The 23,621-nt window shown below is 52.0% G+C and overlaps 1 protein-coding gene across 2 annotated transcripts in view; it reads right to left on the minus strand.

Annotated features, from left to right (window-relative positions):
* Nucleotides 1–689: 689 nt before the first annotated feature.
* The window catches only part of CUNH1orf198 (chromosome unknown C1orf198 homolog), a 33,461-nt gene continuing 10,529 nt past the window's right edge, over nt 690–23,621 (minus strand). Inside the window, exons 2-4 of one of the 2 annotated variants that reach the window (XM_027094138.1) lie at nt 21,886–21,936; nt 6,212–6,724; nt 690–3,528 (exon numbers count right to left, since the gene is read on the minus strand). In XM_027094138.1, the coding sequence (XP_026949939.1) occupies nt 3,472–3,528; nt 6,212–6,724; nt 21,886–21,936 (621 nt within the window). In that variant the 3' untranslated portion in view covers nt 690–3,471. The remainder of the gene's footprint in view (nt 3,529–6,211; nt 6,725–21,885; nt 21,937–23,621) is intronic. The other variant, XM_027094139.1, reaches the window with a different exon arrangement.

Below are 23,621 nucleotides of genomic sequence, written 5' to 3' on the forward strand. Positions count from 1 at the left end.
TATTTTCTTTTTTTATAGTTTTCATTAAAGATGTCTTTGTATACTTGCTGAAGTTGATTCCTGAAATCACCCCAGCCCAAAGAGGCAGCAAGTACAATCACTTGCTCACCCAGAAATCTATGGTCCCCAAGGCAGCAAGGCCCCACTGTGCACGATAACTCAGGAGAAGTCTGACAGCCTGAATCCCCATTTTCTTGAGGGGATATTAGTTTTAAAAATTGACATCTAAAAATTCTCATCAATCTACAGCTGGTAACTTACCACCGACACCTTAATGAACAGAATAGATTGACGGGCCATGCTTAAATCTGCATGTCTTCCAAGAAAAATCGGGTTCAACCACATTGGAGGTGAAAGCATTCGGGGAGATTGCACCTGCTCTTCTGAGTCAGTCACCTGATGCAACCAGCTGGCCCTGGAAAGACACGCCGTGCTTTCCATGTCACTGGAAGGCTGTATGAGAGCTCTCCGGGGTAAAGCCCACCTCGTCTGCCGGGGGCCTGTACACCTCGGCCACTGCTTCCCACCAGCGTGCAGGGGGCCAAAGGCAGGACTGTGCAAAGTGGGCTTTGAAGGGGTTTCAAGCTGGCCTTCACCAGTACGAGTCCTTTTCTCCTCCTCTGTGTTCAACAGCAATCATCCTAGCAGGCTTGCTGACCCCAGCAGAGGTCCCAAACAGACGCGCCGAGCAAACTTTAAATGGCTTTATTAAAGGCTGTTAATATAAAATACAACCAAGTTATGAGTAGTCAGTAAGAAGTTTCCATTTTTGAAAACATATATCAAAGAAAGGGAGGCTGCTGTGACACCCACGGGGCGGGTGCGGCTGGGCGCCACACCCTGCTGTCCCCAGAGCGGGTGGCACTCCCAAGCCCAGAGGGCAGGGGCAGCAGGGGCGGGGGCGGGGGGGGGGGTCGCAGGTGAAAGAACTGAGACTGGTCTCTAGCCTCCTGGTGGAGATTTTCCAATGACGGTCACCCAAAGCAAGACACTGAATCCTTGAGCTGAACCCCAGGGGCAGACAACAGGGTGGCCAGAGGGAGAGGATGCAAAACCACATTAGGCTTCAACGGAAAAGTGTGTGTTTTTAAAATGATAACTAGAAACTTCTGGTTTTAGAAACGCCCTCTTGATACATGGCAAAAAGGGGGCAAAACGTATAAGTTTAATTTTTCCTTTACTTGGACACACTAAACATAGATTCCCAGGAGGGCAGTGAAAGGAATCGTCTTTGCATAGGCTGCCCGGGCTTAAGAGGAGAATCTGCGGGGTCGGGCGGGATGGAGACCCATGAGCTCGTGTCCTCCAGGCCTTCACCTCTCCCTCTCACGCTTCTGCGCTTCCAAAAGCAAAGCAAAGCAACACGACTTCAGAACTCCCTCTAGGACTTCCCAAGTTGTAGTTTTACATTTAATCTCAGGAGGCTGTACCTCTGCGGAACTTTAAACACTGCTACGGATAACTGAATACTCTTGGGTACTGGACCCCAGATGGTGTTAAAGAAGGTGGAAGCTCTCAAAAGTCCCCGTGCTCCTCCTTTCCCAGGAGAACCTGAAGGGAATACTGGGTCTTATGAGAAAGTGGGAAAGAAATCAGTCACCTCCCGAAAGAACAGACACCTCAGCTGGGGCTAACTGTCCCGGGATGCAGATCTTTCTTCCCTGCTACACCAACGCCAAGGAATGCAAACTCCCTTCTAGACATCTTTTTTTCTTACCGGGACCCTGCTGGCAAGCATGGGTTCTAAGGTCACTGCCCTCAAAGCTGGAAGCGAGGGCAGGTGTCGAGCCCGGCTCCGAGGCTCAGCAGCTGACCTGCAGGGCTGGCACCCGGCTGGGATTTCGTTTTCCCCTCATTGCCATGCTAGGAATCTTTTTTTCTCTTGAGTGTTTCAACTATACTTAAACAGTACAGAAGGGACATGTATTCACCACGATACCGTCGGTCACCAAAGGAGGAAGGTCAGATGCAAGACCCCCAGGGGCCAAATGCAGTTCAGGGACAGGATGCAATTGGCAGAAACCAAACCAGAAGTTGGCGAGGCCACAGCTTTGGCAGAAACTTTCTGGAAAACACAAGTCGCCACGTGCTTCACCTTGGAGCCAGATAAAATATTCTAAAAACCATTTCAGAAGGTCCTATGGAACAGAAAGGCATCGTAAAAAGACACACTTTGATACTGAAACTAGGTGCTCACTGGCAGGACTCACAGGGATTAAGGCGTCAGGTGAGGAGAACACAGTGAGAGGCAACGTGGAGACCACGCTCGGGCACGTACTGCAGGCTCGCACCACCCGGGGCCGCGGGGTAGCGGCTCCCGCCCGCCCTACCCCGCCCCGTCCTCCCGGGCAGCCTCAGAGCTGCCCTAACGCCCCTCCCCAGCAGCAGGGAACACAGGTCAAGCGGGCAGCCGAGTCCACCTCCAGGAGATGCTGTTGCCATGACCACGAAGGTCTCCGGGGCACCGCTCGGGCCATGCAGAAACTCGACTCCGCTTCTGCTGGCGGTCAGGGTTGAGGGAGTGTCCACTGTGACGCAGCTTGACCAGTCCTTGGGTTGAAGGACATCCAGTGCCCCTAACAGCTTCACGCTGGAAGGTTCTAACACAACTAATCAGAAGGGCCTGGTCTGCCAGCAACACCCGCAGGTGCCCAGGACAGGAAACACCCAACAGGCCCCAGAATTAGCAAAGAACTTCCAAAGGGAAACTGGTACAAACCCAAGAAAAGTGGTAGCCCTACAACTGCTACATCTAGGTACAAAATAATGTAAAGTTAATACAAAACTTCTAAACATGCAACTCGTTAATAAACAATGATGAATAGTTTGAATAAGTACCACGGCAGCCTAAAGACAACCTCCATCACATGCCAACAACCTGTTTCCTGGAAATGACGTGAGAATGAAGGGTGGCACGTGATGCAGAAGCGTGGCTTCAGCAAGGGAAGCCTGGACAGCCGGAGCGTGGCGTTGAGGACTCCCGCCACGTGGGGCAGGTCTCCCCATGGGCACAGCCAGCACCCAGCACCATTATTGCTGAGGACAGCCACCCACTGAAAGGAGCCCCGTGCATTTCTAAAAGGGAGGGGATACAGGAGAGGAGATGGAAATCACTTTATGATTTCTGTGACAGGGTTGAGAAACATCTTTCTCTGAGGAGGGGGAAAAATTGGGTGGAGCTAGAACAGAACATTTATTTACAAGGTTTACTGAATTCCTAAGAGTTTTTAAAAATTCCAAATGTAAAACTTCTGTTAATCAAATCGCTGAAAATAGCACAGGTATCTGTTCTTACCAAAACGGGAAAAATCTGGAAAGCTGGACAAGGCAAAATTTACCAGTTTCCAAACGGTTAAGAAAAGAGCGTAGAGAAACTATCAAAAGACACAGGCGAGCGCTGCCCTTCTTCTCCTTCGCCACACCGCTTTGGAAAACATTTTGGGATTCTTGGTTTGTTTCGTCTAACACATTTTACCAATTGTCCAGAAAATCAAATCCTGTCTTCAAGATGACATTACTTGAGCTGACCTGTAGAAGGGACAAAAACACCAAAATAAGGCATGAGACTAAGTTAGCATAAGCTAAAAACAGCACCTCATTTAAAATGACCCAAATGAAATAGTCTGCTCCCGTCTCAGAGGCTCCCTGACCTCAATTTGCCTCAGTGCTGGGAACCAGAAAATTAAATAAAGCTCAGTGCAAGCCACACTCCACCAGGATCCAACACGTACCCCGCTCCGTCCCCAGGCGTGTCCGAGGGCAGCCTGCGGAACCTACCCACAGAGAAAAGGAGAAGAACGGAGCTTTTCTATTGTTGAATGATGGGCACGTTAAAATTTAGTCACTGTGGAGTGAGAGAACGAGTTACAAGTTTCATATGAGCCTGATATGAAACACACACACACACACTGGCAGACGAAACAAAATACACTAAATTACCAAGTTAAGGGAGTGAAAAATATGGAGAAAGGATGTAAAGTTTATTCTTTTCAGATGATGCGGAAGGTTCTGGAGTGATCTTCCCTAACCCAGGGCCATTCTTCAGGTCACAGACTGCCCACTCACAAGACATGGGGTTGGTTTAAAGGGCCGTCTGTGAGCACAGGCCGCTAATTCAGACACATTTGCACAGGCTTCCGCCAGCCGCCTGAGGTGAGAGGCCCGTCTCCCGGGTCTAACGTGAGTGCGTGTTTCCCTGGTGGCCGCAGTCTTCCCGAGCGAGGGAGCCTTGACCCTGTGCTCTCCACACACCGGCAAACAGAAGATGCTGACGCAGAGGCCACAGAGCTGAACGGCTCCCTCTGAAGCACGTCCCAGGCCCAGTTCTGCCGCCTCTTGGGTTGAGCCAGAGCCCGAAAAGCCAAAGGCGTTCAGGCACACGTTCCTTTTTCTGGTTTCCTACCAGTGTCTTACGTGCAGCCGTAAATCTGTAATCTGTTCTTTCAAAGGGTTTCAGGTGCTCTGTCCTACTCACAGCCCCCAACCCCACACACACGCTTTCCTGCATCTCGTTACAATGAAGACCCTCACGTAGCTTATATAGATGCTTCCTTCGGAGGAAGTGGACCCCACTGCGGAGTGTCGGAGAGAGAACACCAGGCAGGAAGATTAGGGCGGAGATGGAGCCGGGCACCAGAGCGGCAAGGGAGGGGCCCAAAGTGCCGGCCTAAGATGGAGGGAGACCCTGAAAGGAGGGACAGGCTGGACGATGGAAGGCAGAGGGCCTCCCGTCCCGGGGCTCCCCTTCTTCGGGAGGACAACTGACTAGGTCATCTGCTTAGAGAGGCGTGGACGTGCCTGGAACCCCAATCCAGGAAACACCCAGAGGATGACCACAGCTCAACAACAAAACCCACAGCCAGGGGCTGCCCTGCTGGCGCAGTGGTTAAGAACCCGCCCGCCACTGCAGGGGACACGGGTTTGATCCCTGGTCCGGGAGGATCCCACATGCCACGGAGCAACTAAGCCCATGCACCGCAACTACTGGGCCTGCGCTCTAGAGGCCACGAGCCACAACTACTGAGCCTGCGCTCTAGAGCCCACGAGCCACAACTACTGAGCCCGCATGCTGCAACTACTGAAGCCTGCGCACCTAGAGCCCGTGCTCCGCAACAAGAGAAGCCACCGCAATGAGAAGCCCGTGCGCCACAACTACAGAGCCTGCCCTCTAGAGCCCGCGAGCCACAGCTACTGAAGCCCTCAAGCCTAGAGCCCGTGCTCCACAACAAGAGAAGCCACCGCGATGAGAAGCCCGCGCACTGCAATGAAGAGTAGCCCCCGCTCGCCGCAACTAGAGAAAGCCTGCGTGCTGCAACGAAGACCCAATGCAGCCAAAAATAAATAAAATAAATAAATTTATTAAAAACAAAACAAAACAAAACACAGCCTCCCTCTGAAATACACCTACCTATTTATTTATTTATTTATTTATTTATTTATTTATTCATTTTCTCTTCTCTTTGCTGAGTTTTCTCAAGTAATGCAGAACAGCTGGTAAAGACAACAGTTGGCGCTCCACAAAACTGGGAAAACATGGAGAAGCCACCCATGCTGCCTATTCTCTTGTAGGGCTCTTTCTTCACGACACACGGCACTGCAGCCAGTGAACCTCTCACATCTTTCTCTTCCTTTCCCTCTGTTCCCAGAAAGAAGTCCTTTCTTTAGGACTCCTCCCTGGACACCTAACCCTGTTTTGCATGGAAATGAGAAGTGGCCCATCATTCCTGAGGCAAGTCTCCCGTGGTCCCCAAACAAGCACGGCTGCTCTCCTGGCAGAGGCTTGGGGTCCCAGCCACTTCCCCCATGTCCCTTGGGACATCTGCGGGTCCCTTCCTCACCGACACTGCAGCCCAGCCTCCCAGGCCCCTGCGTCCCACCCACACTGCCGCCTTCCCCCTCGAGTCCTCTGCTCACTGCCCCCTGCGTCCCTTCCGTACCTGCCCTCACACAACTGGGGAAGGGCGGTGGGCATCTGGGACACAACCACGGAACAGGCAAACAGGTCACGGCACCAGATGGCTTCACAGAACACGTCTCCTGCCTGTGTGCTGGTCGCCAAGCTGAGCGACAACCCAGCAGACCTGAACCCAGAAGTCCTCTGAGGGATGGCAGAGGAAGGAGAAAATGGGGGCATCTGTGGTCCGCCCACCCACGTGAGGTGGCCCTGGTCACTCGGGAGGAAGGAGCCCCTGGCCGGAAGCAAGGCACCCACCTGTACAGGCACGGGTTCCGAGAACAGAGCACCCTCCGTGTCCCCCACGGGCTCGGAGGCGGCGGCTTCGCTCAGCGGGCTGCTGCAGGCCTGGGCGGGCTGGGGTCTCTCTCGCTCCACGCTGACGCTGGGCAGGACCCCCTGCTCCTGGCGCAGGCTGCTGGACTTTTCCACCTTGGCCTCCCTGGCCTTCGGGGCGGGCTCCTGCCGGTAACAGACAGGCAAGACCTTTTCCCCTTTCTCCATAGACTTGATCTGGCTGGGGGTCAGCGACTGGAACTCGGCCTCAGGGCCCTCCCCCCGGGACCGCTCTGCATTGATCTTCCAGAAGGACGCTTCCTCTTCCTTCCAGGCGGCGGGACCCAGAGCATCCAGGCTGGAGGACTTGCTGCCCTGGGAAGGTCGGAGGGCCTGCGAGCCCTGAGGGGCTTTGGACAGCGGCCTGGGCTCGGTGGAGGTGCTGCAGCTCGGCTCTTGGATGGACAAGAAGGACACGCTGAACTCCATCTGACTCTAGCGGGATGCGGGGAGGGAGGGAAAGAAGAGAGCGACACATGCGGTCAACGGGACAGGTGTGCCGGCCCACACGTCCCCCCAGTGGCAACAGCGCCGCCTGCTGTCCATTTGCTGGCACTGCCTGTCCGCCATCACAGCCCTGAAACGCGGCGCAAGCTGTCACATCCTGTCACACTGGAGGCTACGAACAGCTCGGACTCCTGAATCTGACTGACGACTAAGGCCTCTGCTTGGTGGGCAGATCACCCACCCGCCTCTTCAGGAGGGACTCCTGCCCCTTCCTGAGGAGGGTGACTGCCCCCCAGGGGGTGACAAGGAAGGGTGCACAGTCAGCACGACAGCACTGCAGTGAGGGTCAAAACCCAGAACCAAGTCCCCACCTCGCGGGCCTCTGCCTTCCTGACCGATGGCAGCCAGCAAGGGTGAAGGAAAAACCAGCAGCCAGACCCTGCTTCCCTGGACTAAACCAAGAAAGGCAAGGGCAGGCCTGTGCGCGGCTGCAAAGACGTGATCCCCCTCCCACGCCTCCATCCCACACTCCGCCTGCACGCCCGCTACACACTGCATGTTTGTGTGCCCCAAATTCACATGTTGAAGGTCTAACTCCCGAAGTTAGTATTTGGAGGCAGGGCCTTTAGGAGGTTTAGGTGAGGTCATGAGGGTGGAGCCCCCAGGACAGGATTAGTGCCCCGAGAGATGCTCTCTTTCTGCACCATGTAAGGACACAGTGAGAAGGCGGCTGTCTGCAAATCAGGAAGAGGGTCTCCCCAGGACCAACCCTGCTGGCACCGTGATCTCGGACTCCCAGCCCCAGAACTGTGAGAAGCAGACGTCTGTTACTGGATGCCCCCAGTCTGCGGTATCTGTCACAGCTGCCCGAGCTGACAAGACAGTCTTCCTCTCCCGTGATCTCCTCGGTGCTACCCTGCTGCTCTCAGCTGGTCCTGGCCCTGTTAGGTGGGGAACCCCTGAGGGCAGGACAGGGTCCACACCCCACATCCAAGTGCCCCAGAAACACTTTCCTTGATCTGATGCTGCTAACCACTGTGACCTCTAAAAGTGGTAGGGCTGAGCTGTTCTGACCAACAAACCACTGAGTGGAAACCTAACGCCTCCTTACAGTGGAGCACCCTGGAGGGTGGCGTCCCCAAGCCCTGCAGAGTGAGCAATCTGCTGCCTCAGGCATCTCTCAAATTAAACTGGAACATTCCTCTCTTCCCCTCCACTTCTGCTCCCTCATACATTCCCTTCCTCTTCTTCTTTTAAAAATAAAAGTATTAAAACTACATACTAAAATTTGAGGAATTAGAAAAAAATCATTCATAACCTTTCCCTCTTCCCATAATCTCTATTAGTTTGTGTAGTTTCGTGTAATCTTTCTCAGATACGTATTTTATGACGTTGCAGTTCTGTTATGCATATAATTTTGGGTATCGTTTCTTCACTTAACCAGAAGCGTCATCAATGGTGTTATGTTGTCTTTGTAATCATCAGTTTAAATGGGCACAAGATACTTCATTGAGTGGCTGTCCCACCATCTACTTTCCCATTTTCTTTTTATCAGTTTGCTGCTTTTAATTTCTGTTGTTATAACTGAGGCTGCCAGAACATCTTCATGTATACAGCTCTCCCCCATTTGGAGTTAATTTCTTCAGACAGATTTCCGGAAGTGAAGTACCAAACTACAACAGGTTTAAACCTTTCTTTTATTGTGGTTTTGGGTGCATACCAAATTTGTTTGCCAGGGGCTGCCCTGATTGCTAATGCTGCCAGCTATATCAGAGTAGCAACTGCAGCCACTGCGTCCGTGTTGTCACTGAGTATAATTTACAACTGTGCTAACATGGTTCTCTATTACTTTAATGCATACGCCTTCACTTCTCTCTGGCTGAGACTCTTCCTAAAAGCCCAGATTCTGATGGCCACAGGTCTCTCCTCAAGATGATGAGGCCACAAGGAACTCCAGCTCCAAACACAAGCACAGGCTGCCTCGAAGCTCAGGGTTATAAGAAATAGAACCCAAGAGAAAACATCAAAGCCCATTCAGAGCCTCACGGCATAGCACAGCAACAGGTGTGCAGAGGGCAAAGCAGAGGGAGACCTGCACAGAGGGTCTGTGCAGACCGGCACTCCCCAGCCTGAGGCGCTTGTCTGCTCCACTGCTGGAGCAGATGGGGGCTGGGGGCTCAGGCTCAGGCTTCGGGGGTCAGACCCTGGGGAGGGGACTGGGCCTTCATCAGAAAACAAGACAAATCTCAAGTAAACAAACTAACCTGTCACCTGAAAGGATTAGAAAAAGAAGAACAAAATCCTAAAGTCAGCAGAAGGAAGGAAATAATAAATATCAGGGAGGAAATAAATAAAACAGAGGTTAGGGGCTTCCCTGGTGGCGCAGTGGTTGAGAGTTCGCCTGCCGATGCAGGGGACACGGGTTTGTGCCCCGGTCCGGGAAGATCCCACATGCCGCGGAGCGGCTGGGCCCGTGAGCCATGGCCGCTGAGCCTGCGTGTCCGGAGCCTGTGCTCCGCAACGGGAGGGGCCACAACAGTGAGAGGCCCGCATACCGAAAAAAAAAAAAGAGGTTAAAAAAAACACAGAAAAAATTAACAAAACCAAGAGCTGGTTCTTTGAAAGGGTAAACAAAATTGACAAACCTCTAGCCAGGCTCACCAAGAAGAAAAGAGAAAGAACCCAAATAAAATAAGAAATGAAAAAGGAGAAATCTCAACTGTTACTGCAGAAATACAAAAAAACCATAAGAGAATACTATGAACAATTACATGCCAACAAATTTGACAACCTAGAAGAAATGGACAACTTTCTAGAAACTTACAGACCACCAAAATTGAATCAAGAAGAAATAGATAATTTGAACAGACTGATCACTAGAAGTGAAGTAGAATCTGTAATAAAAAAAATTCCTACAAACAAAAGTCCAGGAACAGATGGCTTCACAGGTGAATTCTACCAAACATACAAAGAAGAATTTATACTGATTCTTCTCAAACTCTTCCAAAAGACTGAAGAGGAGGGAACACTCCCAAAGACATTCTATGAAGCCACCATCACCCGGATACCAAAACCAGACAAAGACACCACTAAAAAAGAAAATTGCAGGACAATATATTTCATGAATATAGATGCAAAAATTCTCAACAAAATATTAGCAAACCAAATCCAACAACACATAAAAAAGATCACACACCACAACCAAGTGGGATTCATCCCAGGTTCACAAGGATGGTTCAACATACGCAAATCAATCAACGCACACCCCATTAACAAAAGAAAAGTCCAAAACCACATGATCACCTCAATAGATGCAGAAAAAGCATTTGACAAAATTCAACATTCATTCATGATTAAAAACTCTTACCAAAGTGAGAATAGAGGGAACATATCTCAACATAATAAAAGCTATTTATGACAAACCCACAGCCAATACAATACTCAACAGTGAAAAGCTGAAAGCCTTCCCACTAAAATCTGGAACAAGACAAGGATGTCCACTCTCTCCACTTCTCTTTAACATAGAATTGGAAGTCCTAGCCACAGCAATCGGACAAGAAAAAGAAATAAAAGGTATCCAAGTTGAAAGGGAAGAAGTAAAATTGTTACTATATGCAGATGACATGATACTATATATAGAAAACCCTAAGGACTCCACACAAAAACTACTAGATCTAATAAATGAATGCAGCAAAGTAGCAGGATACAAGATTAATGTTCAGAAATCAGTTGCATTCCTTTACACTAACAGTGAAATGTCAGAAAGGGAATGTAAAAAAAACCAACCAAACAAAAAAAAGCTTTTTAAAATTACACCAAAAAGAAAAAAAACCCTAGGAATAAACCCGACCAAGGAGGTGATTTATACACTGAGAACTATAAAACATTAATAAAGGAAATAAAAAAGGATTCAAAGAAATGGAAATATATCCCATGCTCTTGGACTGGAAGAATGAACATTGCTAAAATGGCAATACTACCCAAAGCAATTTACAGATTTAATGTGATCCCTATCAAATTACCCATGACATTTTTCACAGAACTAGAACTAATAACCCAAAAATGTATATGGAACCATAAAAGACCCAGAATTGCTAGAGCAATCCTGAGGAAAAAATAAAAAACAAAGCAGGAGGCATAATTCTCCTAGACTTCAGACAATACTACAAAGTTACAGTAATCAAAACCGTGTGGTATCACTACAAAAACAGGCATATGGATAAATGGAACAGAATAAAGAATCCAGAAATAAACGCACACACCTACAGTCAATTGATCTTCAACAAAGGAGGCAAGAATATAAAATGGGAAAAAGACAGTCTCTTCAGCAAGTGGTGTTGGGAAAGTTGGACAGCCACATGTAAATCAATGACGTTCGAACACACCCTCACACCATACACAAAAATAAACTCAAAATGGCTTAAAGACTTAAACATAAGACAAGACACCATAAAACTCCTAGAAGAGAACACAGGCAAAACATTCTCTGACATAAATCGTACCAATGTTTCCTTAGGTTGGTCTCCCAAGGCAACAGAAATAAAAGCAAAAGTAAACAAATGGGACCTAGTCAAACTTACAAGCTTTTGTGCAGCAAAGAAAACCATAAAAAAACCCCGAAAAGGCAACCTACAGAATGGGAGAAAATATTTGCAAATGATGCAACCAACAAGGGCTTAATCTCCAAAATATACAAACAACTCATACAACTCAAAAACAAAAAAGCAAAGAACCCAAAATCCCAAAATGGGCAGGAGACCTTAGCAGACATTTCTCCAAAGAAGACACATAGGTGGCCAGTAGGCACATGAAAAGATGCTCAACATCACTAATTATTAGAGAAATGCAAATCAGAACTACCTCACACCAGTACCACCTCACACCAGTCAGAATGGTCATCACTAAAAAGTCTACAAATAACAAATGCTGGAGACGATGTGGAGAAAAGGGAACCCTCCTACACTGTTGGTGAGAATGTAAGTTGGTCCAGCCACTATGGAAAACAGTATGGAGGTTCCTCAGAAAACTAAAAGTAGAATTGCCATATGACCCAGCAATCCCACTCCTGGGAATATACCCGGACAAAACTGTAATTCAAAAGGAAACATGCACCCCTATGTTCACAGCAGCACTGTTCACAATAGCCAAAACATGGAAACATGTTTAGGAAACAACCTAAATATCCATCGACAGATGAATGGATAAAGATGTGGCACATATAAACAATGGAATACTACTCGGTCATAAAAAAGAATGAAAAAATGCCATTTGCAGCAACAAGGATGCAACTAGGGATTATTATACCAATTGAAGTAAGTCAGAAAGAGGAAGACAAATATCATATGATATCACTTATATGTGGAATCTAAAATGTGGCACAGGTGAACCTATCTACAAAACAGAAACAGACTCACAGACATAGAGAACAGACTTGTGGTTGCCAGTGGGGAGGGAGAGGGATAGACTGGGAGTTTGGGGTTAGCAGATGTAAACTATTACATACAGGATGGATAAACAACAAGATCACAGCACAGGGAACTATACTGAATACCCTGTGATAAGCCATAATGGAAAAGAATATAAAAAAAGAATGTATGTATGTGTATAACTGAGTCACTGCTGCACAGCAGAGAGCGGCACAACATGGTAAATCAACTATACTTCAATAAAAAAAAACCATCAAAGTTCAGGTGCTGGAGCTCAGAACAAATGCAGACTCTGAGCACATCCAGTGCACCAGGCACAGTTTTCTTTGTTGTTGGGCTTTTCTCCTAAAACGTTTTTATTCTACAACGGAGAAAATGGAGGTCTGGAGCAAATGAGTGAATTGTCCTAGGTCACTAGTCCATTAAGAGCAGCTGGGATTTCAATCTGGAGCAAGTGATTCCGAGGCCTGCAGCTGTGCTGGGCATCACACCACACCTAAAAAGCCAGTGGCCACCGGGGACGATGTCCATGTGAACACCAGCGATCCCCATACGTGGCAGGACTTCTGTATGTCAGTGACCTAATCTGATTTTTAAAGGGCTGTTTCTGAGTGAGTCATTCTCAATACTCTGCATATTTCCAAACTCCACAATAAAATACAGGGAGAATATGGGCACAGAGATGATGAGTTCTTTAAATAAGCAAAGTGCTAGAAATAGCTTGGAAGTGGGGACTGAGCCTGAGAGAAAAGAGTTGAGATTGATCTGGAAATTGCGGGGTAAAGAAAACACTTTGAGTGGTTCGTCAAACACTAGGCTCTTTTAGGATCAGCCATCTCTCCAGTGGGGAGAAGCTCCCGGAAAGCTGGGCTGAACATGAGTCTAGGCACAGGACCGCACTGGGCCGAGCCAGGGATGCTGGGGAGAGAAGTCAGCCACAGTGGTTCCAGGACTGCTTCAGGCCCTCGATCAGGGCACCGCGCAGCACTTAGCTGGCTGGAGTGACAACCTGAAACAGAACCACGGAGGCTTTCAGGGCTCCTTGGGCTACCGGAGCCCTCGTGAGAGCCCCTCAGGGAGGGGGACGTCTTGGTAGAAGAGAGGGCCACGCTGACGGGGATGGCTACTTGGTTTGGGGCGCCCCAGGGTGAAAATGGGGAAAACAAGAACTTACAGAAGAAAAAACGTTCTAGTGTGTCAGCTGCTGAGCCTTTTTGCCCAGGCATGTGTTGATCTCCATTCTGCAAATAAAATACGACTACAACCCCCTTTTAAGAAACAGTCCTCCTTGATCAGCTGCACTGGTGAGGGTCTCTTTCTTTCCCACTCCTCGCCCCAAAGGGCAAAGGTTTGTGGTTTGTGTTTAAAACACATGCCTGTTGGGAAGGGGCGGGCAAAGAAAGAAGAAGAGGGGCAAAGGGTCCTTTTTCCTGACCAGAGTTCATCTTACTTGGCTCCAAGACCCCAGAACGCCAGCAAAACTGGACCAGGACATGGTGAAGAGGGGCTCCTGGTCATTTTCAAAGACGCGCTGTTGTCCAGGTCACACAGAAGTGGCACCTGCACTGCAGCTCCCTCTGTGCTTTAGGAGAGCTTTCATTGCTTTTTGCTCGGTGACTCCACCCTCCCTGGGCCGCCCCCTTACCTCCCAGACCAGGGCTCAGCCTGGCGCCTCTGCTCCCTCCCGTGCTTTCTCCCGGGAGGTGCCCTAAGCCCCAGGTCCCCTTCAGAGGCGTCTCCTGCTCACTGGCCCGAAGCCACAGCTACCTTCTTCCCTGAGCCAGCTCCTCGGTAAAGGGCAAACCCACCAACGACCCAGCCTGAGCCTGGACTCTTTTCTTCTCTAGTAAAATCGGAGTATTCTTACTCCCTGGGCTGTTGTTTTAGAACGAGGCCCGGCACATAGTAAGTGCTCAGTAAACGCAGGCTACTGGGCTCTGCTCCTGTTCTGCTTGGTCAGAGGCATCTAAGCTTCCTGAGGGGTCAGCAGTACTCCCACTGGATCCCCTCCGGGCACTGGCCCCTCCCCGCCTTCCTCTGGTCACCGGGGGCGTGGTGCCCGTGGCTGGGACACGCGGGCCGTGTCTGCGTCCGGAAGTAAGCGCGACTCTGAAGCCCCATCCTGGCCCGGTGTCTGGCGTGGAATCTGAGCTGAGACACTCCCCACAGGGATGTACCGCAGCCGCCGTGTTGCCCCTGGACCCCCCCACAGAGCCTGTGCTTCCCACGGGGTCTCTGACCTCACCTTCCCCCGTCGCCCTGAGGCTATGCAAGGGGGCCCTCTGACACTGGAGCCGATCAGTGACCAGGGGAGGCCAGCCCTGCCTCGAGACCTGACAGCCCAGCAGGGGGCTGCGTCTGGAGCCTGTGATGAACGCTAGCAAGTCAGGAAGTTCCTGTGCAATCTTCTGATTTCTGGGAAAAGTCCGTTTTTCCAGGTGTGGACAAAGCTCTCGGGAACCCGGTGCCCTGCGCCGAGCGGGGCCCAGTGACAGCAGGCTGCCCAGGAGGCTGCACCGGGTGAAGAGCAGCCCCAGCTCGCACAGCAAGCCGGAGGGGGACTCAAGCCCGCGGTCCTACACGAGACGGCTGAGACGGAACAGTGAGGGGCACTCAGGAAGCCCTCTCCTCTCCTCACAGCGATGCTGACGGCGCTACCCTCTATGTCCCAGGCGCCCCAGCTGGAGCCCCAGGGCTACACACTGAGCTGGGCCTGGGTGTCAGCCTCCCCATGTGGGAAACTGGGTCTTAGCTGGCCACGTCCGTTCTAAAAACAGAAAGCCCAAAACTGAGCCCAGTGTCTATTTTTACGTCCCACTCACTGGAGAGGAATGTGTGATATTTCAGTAAAGGAGGGTGCAGGCGACCAAAACTAACTGTTTGGCTTGGCGGCCTCTGGCGGGTCTGAACTGCTGAGATGAAGGCTGCAGAAACATTGTCAGAAGATACAATAGCTTTACTGGAGCAGATCCTAATAAATTCACAAACCATTTAACATTTACCCTCCTCCACCTCCCCCGCCGAAGGAGGAAAAGGAATAAGAAGAGGGGAAGATACGAAAAACTCTTAGAATCTAAAAATTAGTAGATGACAAGCCGGTGGGGAAGAGACAGCACGGCCTAGCCACTGAGACTGGGGGTGTCAGGCCCTCCAGGCCAGCGGGGCAGGGGGCACAGGGTCTGGGGACCACCCGCCCCTAACTGCGAGGCCCCAGGGACTAGAGGACGCTCCTGTATTTTCACCAGGGAGCCGGGCAGACGATGGATAGGGCCCAGCTGTTGGGCCCCATGGCAACGAGCCTGGGGAAAACCCACCAGACACCCACCAGACAGTGGGTGTGCAGGAGTCTGCGGTCATAAGGCCACAAGGGAAGGACAGCAGCCTCTGCCCTCCAGGTGCCTGTCGTCTCGCAGGGACAAGACGCACCAACAAAGAGCACCACCGGTGACATTAACGTGTGTCCGCCTAGCGCAGAGCTTCTCAGAGGGGACACAGAAGGGGGACAGTTGCAGACGCTGCGGCAAGGGGTGAAGCGCACGGCGCTGGGCTGGGACATCTAGCTCACACCCCCTCACTCTGGGCCTCTGTTTCCTCATCTGTCAAAGCACGCATTGTGGGGATTAGCTGAGGAAATGCCCCCAAGGTGCTCAGCACAGATCGGGGCCCTGTGGGAGCTGCCCGGCTGTCACAATAACTGGGAGAAACACAGGAACGGAATCTGCTCCGGGTCTGGGGGCAGGTGGGACCTGCACAGGTGGCTGGGGCCAGGGGGCTGGGCAAGGCACCGAGGCAGGTGAGGTCGGTGCCATGGGGCAGGGCTGTGGGGCTGGAGAAGAGACCGGCGGGAAGGACCCTTGGGGCCACAGCAGCAGGCTGGGCCCTGGGCTGAGGAGCTGACAGGTCACTGCACCTACAAGAGCCAGGAAAGGTCCAGAGCAGGGGGCCACAGGCCTGCTCTGGATCTCAGGAAGGTGAGCTAGAGACGGCACGGGGGAGGGGCAGGGGGAGGGGGAGGGAGGCTTCACTGCTGGGCAGAGACGGGGGTCTCCGTGAGGGTCCCCAAGCAGGAGCGATGCTGTGATGGGAGCACGGCGGGGCTCCACGGCCCTGCGTTTCTCAGAAACTCTGGGCTGGCGGTGAGGGGTGACAGTCAGGCAGAGCCATACCTGGGAACCCAGGGAACGCTCCACGTACGCACATCCCGACGGAACACCCTTCTGTTCCGCGTGGGCCAGAGATGCCTGTTAGCCACAGACAGACCCAAGCTCCAATCCCTCTTCTTCGATTCAACCCGCCTGCCCGTTACCGCCACCTCTGAGCCCCGGCATCCGGCCCGCGGCGGGGGCAGCGACGCTGACCTCCTGGGTGAGAGAATTTGACGTGCCTGCAGATCCCTGGTGTGGACCCCAGCCCGCGGAGACGCTCTGGCTCCCAGGCTTACTTCTCCTCCTGAGGAGCGGCTGAGAGGCCTCCTACTCCAGGAGTGGTCTGTGTTGACCCTCGGAGATCAAGGAGCTGATCCCCACCCAGCTGACTTACGATCCCCAAAGAGGCAGCCGAACCTCGGGTGAAGGACTCGGGTAGACAGAAAGGGAAAATCCAGACCGCCTGGGGGGAGGCGAGCACGGTGGGCGTGGCGTCCCCAGAGTCCAGCCACCCGGCGCTAGGGCCTGACCTGCCTCTGCAGGGGTCTCCTGTAAACCCACCAGCCCAGAGGGGTGGCAGCGCGAAGCATCCTCTCCTCCCGATTCCCCTCTCTGGAGCATTCCAAGTGCTGAGTGTTTTCCCCGTGGAACCTCAGGACAGGAGAAAGGACTCCGCCGTGGGGCCCTGCAGGTGCCCTGGCCCCCAGCACACCTGCCAAACTGACGGATGAGGGGAAAGATGATGACCAAGGGCACCTCACCCGACCGGGACGGGCACTTCTGCCTCGGAGCCTCCCTTCCGGAGCGACAGAGGCATCAGGCCTGGCCCGGCCTTGGCAGGAGGCGACCCAGGAGGGGAGGGCAGGCTGGAAGACGGAGCAGGATCTGAGGAAACGGGCAGTGCTTGCCCGGCATCGAGGCCTCTCCTGGTCAGAGCCACCTTTCAGGGACAGACAGCACCAGCTCGTCCACGCTCTGCAGGTCTCTGCAGGTCTCTGCAGGGGTCCTCGGCCACGGGCTGGCCCAAAGGAAGGAGCCCAGACAGAGGTGCAAAAACTGGGAAGAAATCCCAAATCCCTGAGATTCTCGGCTCTGTGCTCAACAGTCATCACCCGGGGTCTGGCCTCAGCTGATCGACTGGTGGCTGAGAAGTCAGAGCTGAGAAAGAGCTAGGCACTTAGTTGGCCATCCTTAAATGTCTACAGAAGTGGGGACCTCCCTGGTGGTCCAGCGGTTAAGATTCCGCACTTCCAGTGCAGGGGGCGCGGGTTCAATCCCTGGTCGGGGAACTAAGATCCCACATGCCGCGCAGCACGGCCAAAAAAAAAAAAAAAAGTCTGCTGAAGTGAATAGCTGCAGAAGGCATGAGACTGTATCTACCAACGTGTACGTAAATATGCGTCAGGTGAACGAAGGAACATGACTGGAGGAAGGGTCGTGTGGCTGAAGTGGCCCCCTTGTGAGTTCTGCCCCAGGCACCGTCATCCCCACGCTGGGATCTTTGCGGAGAGCAAGTGTTTACTCACCTTTGAGCCTTAACCATAACGTCTGTCCCAGAGTAGAAGGACAATCAACGTCCGCCGGATTTTTGAAAAAAATCAGTGAATGATGTCATAGAGACAGGAAGTAGAAGGGTGGTTGCCAGGGGCTGGGGGAGGGGGAAAGGGGGCTTTCGGCTTCAAAGGAACAGAGTTGCAGTTTGGGAAGATGATAAAGTTCTGGAGATGGATGGTGGCGACAGCTGCACAACAGTGTGAATGCACTTAAGGCCACCGAACTGCACACTTACAAACAGCTAAGATGGTACATTTTATGGGATGTGTATTTTACCACAATTTAAAATTCAAAAAAAAACGTCAGCGGATGATAGACAATCAAATGAAACGACCCGCTGTCGGGGCTGCCAGAGCGTGGAGTCTTTGATTTGAAATGGCACAAATTCTCTGCAACTGTCCATCAGCAGCTGCGATCCATGTTCTCACACCCCAAATTCGGGCTGGACTGTGCCTCGATTTGACCATTAGAACAAAGCAGAGGGGATACTTTGGTTCCCAAGCCTCAGCCTCAGAAGGCCCTGTCGGCTTCCACCCTCACCCGAGGGAACTCTTCCACCAACACGTAGCTCGCTGGACACATGTGGCCCCAACCGGACACAGAAGAGAAGGTACCCTAGAGCAACCAGCTCCCATCGGCCGTCAGATGACACATGAGCGGTCCCCGGCGAGGCCCACAGAACAGCCCGGCTGAGCCCTGCCCAGACCACTGACCCCCAGAATCAAGAGCAAAGAAATGGCTGCTTCAAGCCGCGAAGGAGTGAGGTGCCTGCCATGCATCAGAGTCATCAAATGACAGAGTCTCCAGCCTTGCAGCTGGAGGTCAGGGCCACCCTGCCCTGGCTAACCCAGCTCCTGCATGCAGCTCTCCAAAGTTCTCATCTGTCTTTCAGTCCTAAGGAAGGGCGTGACAATGCAGAGAGGTGGGCACTCGCACTTCAGCTGGGGAGAGGCGAGTGGTGGAACTCTGACTCTTGATGACAGAGCAGGGGTAAGGCCCTTTGCTCTCTGGAACGCTCTCTGTTTTGCCCCTACGAAGTTCTGACTTTAAATCACATAAGTGTGATTTTGAGAGCTCAAATCAAAAGGTGAGGACACAGCCCACCTGTTCATGAAATAAGCTAGTTCTCTCATTGAAAGGGAACGTGAAATGAATTGGGAGATTAGGTTTGACATAAATACACCACCCTGTGTAAAACACATAGCTAGTGGGAACCTGCTGTATAGCACGGGAAGCTCAGCTCGTGCTCTGTGATGACCTAGATGGGTGGGATGGGGGGAGGGGCGCGGTGGGAGGGAGGTCCAAGAGGGAGGGGATACAGTATACATACAGCTGGTTCACTTCATTGTACAGCAGAAACTAACACAACACTGTAAAGTAACTATACTACAACGGAAAAAAAAATGAAACTGAGAACTGAGCCACAAAGACTATACATTTTACTAAAAAAAAAAACCAAACAAGTTAATTAAAATGAGCAACACATATTGATTTAACTTTATCAAGCCTTCTCAATTTATGCAGGTTCCTAAGGGACCTGGATGGTGTCTGTGGACACCCGTGCTGGACTGGGTCAGCACACCTTGTTCTGGAGACCTTTTCCCGGCACCTGTTCCCACAATGAGCCTCATTCTCAGCAGCCGCCCCAGGTGCTGCCCCATCCTTGCCCCAGAATGTCATCTGCATCAAGGTAATAACAGATGAAACATCCCATCCCACAAACGGCTGACTCAGGAACATTTAACAAGGTAAATTCTTACGAGAGTAGATATCCTCGTGGGGGGCACGATGGACTTGGGGCTTGGGGCATTTTAACTAATTCGACTTCTCTGTCTTCATCACTGAGACATCATCAAACACAGGGCCCAGTCCAGTAACATCTGTGCTGCCTTCCGGGCCACTGTCCCCGAGGCTGTCCGCTCCCCGCTGCAGACTGCCCATCTGCCTAGGATTACAGTAAGGCCCCTACATACGAACGAGTTGTATGTAGGTACCCAACTAACACATGGGCTATCTAGTGCTGTACTGTAACAGGTTTAAAATACCTTTCGCACAAATAACACATAACAAACAAACAAAAAATAACACGTTTAGTCTTACAGTACAGTCCCTTGAAAAGGACAGTAGTCCAGGACAACAGCTGGCGTCCAGGGGCTGGCATCGAGTGAACAGGCAAGAAGAGGTACTGACTGGAGGAGGGAGAGGAGGTGGGAGACGGTAGAGCTAAAGGAGCGCCAGCAATAGGAGACGGAGGAAGCTGCAGTTTCCCTCACGCCTGACGTGGATGGTTCCCATCTTTGAAAGTTTGTAACCTGAAGGTTCCTACGTAGGGGACTTAACTGTAGTGCTTGTCAGTTACCCATCTGGGGAACCCATATAAAAGGAGTATTGACGGCCCTGGCTGAACGTCACTGTGGCGAGGTCCCTTCTAGCCACCTCCAACTCCCTTTGCCCTGTCACTGGACAAGGGATTTATGGGTGGGTCGGAGCTCGGAAGCTACAATCCCAGGCTGCCCCTCACCCTCTCTGGCTGCCTCCCAGACACCCTCGCTGGTTCAGCCACCCCTTAACCAGTGTCCAGATCCTGAAGAAGACTCCAATTCCAGGCACAACGTTGTCGCTCGCCCTGCCCTCTGCGCAGACCTAGGTTATTAATCTGCCACGGAAATAAAAAAAAAATCACGCACGCAGGATGCAGGCATTTGCATCTTTATTTTGAGGATGTTTAGGACCTGACGTTCTGGACCCCCCAAGGCAGGAGTCTGTGCTTGCGGGAGGAGCACGCCATCTGCATTAATGCCACGTATTCGCAAAAGCCACCTCTCAACTCTCACGTAAGGGTCCCCTCAACTTTCACAGGCTTCCTCATCCTAGGGCGGCTCGCGTCACTCGGGGCAATCAGCTAACCAACCGCGCCGCCTGTGGGCAACGCCGCCGGCTGCCCTCATCCATCTGAGCCCTCATCAAATCCTTCATTTTAAGACACAGACCCCTGAGGGCCTCTCAGGTGGCTTGCAGAGCCCCCCCCACTGCCGCATCCCGCTCTGACCCACCCTCCCTACAGCCCCCTGGACGCCGTTTCTACCAGGATGAGCAACTGTAGGAACAAGTGGAAAACCAAGAAACAAGCCCCTTCAAGTGTCACGGCTTGAAAGCCCTGATCCAGCCTCAAGCCTAAGCCCTATTGCAGGTACACAGCCGTCCTGGCCACCCCCATTAGGGAAAGGACCCTCCAACACACAGCAGAGAATGTTCTAGAATTCAGAGAATCCTGGTCTTTTTCCTTCTCTTCCTTGGGTTTGAGACACCTGCCTTTTGGTCATTTTGCGCTACTTATTAATGCACTTGTACCGGGACAACTAGGGAGAATGGGGAAATGGATAAACCCCGTTAAGCTTGATACTTTTAAGCAACTTTGGCAACAATAACACTAACAGCAATAAACGAATGACTGGGGACCAGCATCAGGCGCCCAGGCTGGCTTGCACATCTGTATCCACCGGCTACTCCAGTTTCAAAGGGTACCAAGGGCACTCTTCCCCTCCTCCCTTCTTCCCTCAGGACTCTGCCTTTGAGGTGACTCTTGCAGGCAGTTCTGATGCATCTGCAGCCTTGTCTCCACATCCACCCACCTTCCCGTCTCGGCTGCCCTTCGCATTTCACTTTAATAAACGCAGCTCTTAACCACCCCGTCCCCCCGCCAAGAAAAGCTTCCCTCAAAGCTTTGCCTTATGGAGCCCCCAACAAGGCACTGAGTGCTGGTGGGCAGAAGTGTGAGCCGAGAAAGCCCCCCGAGGGGCTGCCCCTGCTTTTCCCAGGACAGGGGCGCCGACCGCCACGCTTCCATCCATCACCAAGCCCAACGCGGCGCAGGCCCCGCCCCTCCACCTCTCCTCTCCCACCGGCAGGGGGCGCATCACCCGCAGCCCGCGGCCGTCTGAGCCCACCAAGGGCTGAACGGAAAATACCTAAGGACGCCACGCTTTTTAAGAAGACAAACAAATCTAAATTTAACCCAACTTACCCTCGTTTCCCAGGAGAAAGGGGCAGAGTGCTCATCTTGCCAAGTTATGTCCTGAAATAAAAATTCAAGAATAAATCTGAAATCCAAACCCAAAGGGACCCCGCGCAGACAGCCACCACCCGAGGCCATGGGGGAACCAAACTTCAGCAAGAAGAATCCCAAGTCCCGGCTCAAAACAAGCCTGAAGTTGTCGCGCTCTGCAGAGAACGTGCTGACCTTCTTGGTCTGGCTCCCCCCTCACCCTGCTGGCCGCGGCTGCCAGGTACGCCCGTCCCCTGCCAAATGGACATTCGATGAATGCCTGGGAGCCCCAGGACGGACTCGATGACAGGGAGGCCGAGGGGAAAGGAAACAGGGCTTCCGGGCTCAGGTCTCGGCCCTGCCAGCGCCTAGCCACACGGCCAGGGGAAGATGACTTAGCCTTTTGAGCCTCAGTTTCCTCATCTGTGAAAGGAGAACTGCGCTGCCCCTGCGGGGCTGTTGTGAGGATAAAATGAGGTAACAGAGGAAAAGGAGGCCGGGTGATTATCTGCCAATCAACACCTGTAACTGTCTGAGCATCGCCCCCCGCCATCCCCCTAAGTGCCTACCAGAGATCTGAAAGGCAGTGACCAGCCTGTCAGTGAAGAAAATGCCAACTGAATGCAGCTGCCTAATTATAGTGAAAACTCTGAAATCCTTCCGACCCTCACAAGCGGAACAGGAGAGAAGGAGCCCTTCGAACAGTCACTGAGAGTCTGACCTTGGATCCAGTGACCCGAACACAGGTTTGTAAGATCGCCTTTCCTAGGCCACCCCTCCAACTCTCCAGCTGTATTCCTATACTAGCAAATGTCTCACGTGTGCCCAGCTTCTGCTGAGGAATCTTATTTTCTGAACCAAAAACTGGGACATCCTGGGCGATACAGACTGAAAATGGCATAAAATATTTTGAACTGAGACTGTCCTTGCATAAAGCACCCCAGGTACATGATGTCTTCGCGCCCAGAGGCACTCCCTAACCCCAGAGCTAGGTTACCTGGCTCCCCTCCCCCTCCCGGAGTTCTGCAGAGGGTCCACTTCCTTCAGTACCAACTCCATCCCCAGCCTTGGCCTCTAAGCTATGTCTCCTATTCACTCCTGGCTGTCAGGCAAAACTTTAAAAATGAGAGGGAACGTGGGCCACTACGCTCCCATTGGGAACCTCAGTTAAGTCCAAGTGTACTCCTCAGCTTACAAACTGCGTCCCTCCAAAAGCAGAAATGTGAGTTAACGAGTCTCGGCTGAGGGGCTCCTGCATCCAGGTCTCTGTGTGTGTGGTCAGGGCGTGGGAGAGGAGCGCAGTTGAGCTCAATGACCTGAAAGTCCTTAAAATTCTGTGATCTCAGGACCCTCTAAGTTCCTCTTAGAAGCAATAAGACAAGAAGGACTTTGTTTTCACATGGGAAAAATAAAGGAGGCTGATGGAATGTATGTTCCCTTTGTTCTAGATTTGGACCTGTGGAAAAGGGCAAAGGGAAACCAACTGGTAAATGTGCCCCCTCTATGGGGAGGTGGCGGGGGGGGTGGTGGACAAGCCCAGTGGCCACCTCAGGGGACAGAGGAGGCGTGCGGAGATTCACTGGGCGGGCAGAGGCAGAGAAGGGGACAGGACCACTGACCAAAAGCAGGACACACCAGAGCTGGACACCCTTTCTCATGGGATATGATCGATCCTCTGAATGTTAATTATGCAGCTTGAGTCCCTTTGAAATCTG

The sequence above is a fragment of the Aethalodelphis obliquidens genome, unplaced genomic scaffold (genome assembly GCF_003676395.1).
Source record: "Aethalodelphis obliquidens isolate GAN/ISIS:26980383/991018 unplaced genomic scaffold, ASM367639v1 scaffold87, whole genome shotgun sequence".
NCBI classification, from domain to species: Eukaryota; Metazoa; Chordata; class Mammalia; order Artiodactyla; family Delphinidae; genus Aethalodelphis; species Aethalodelphis obliquidens.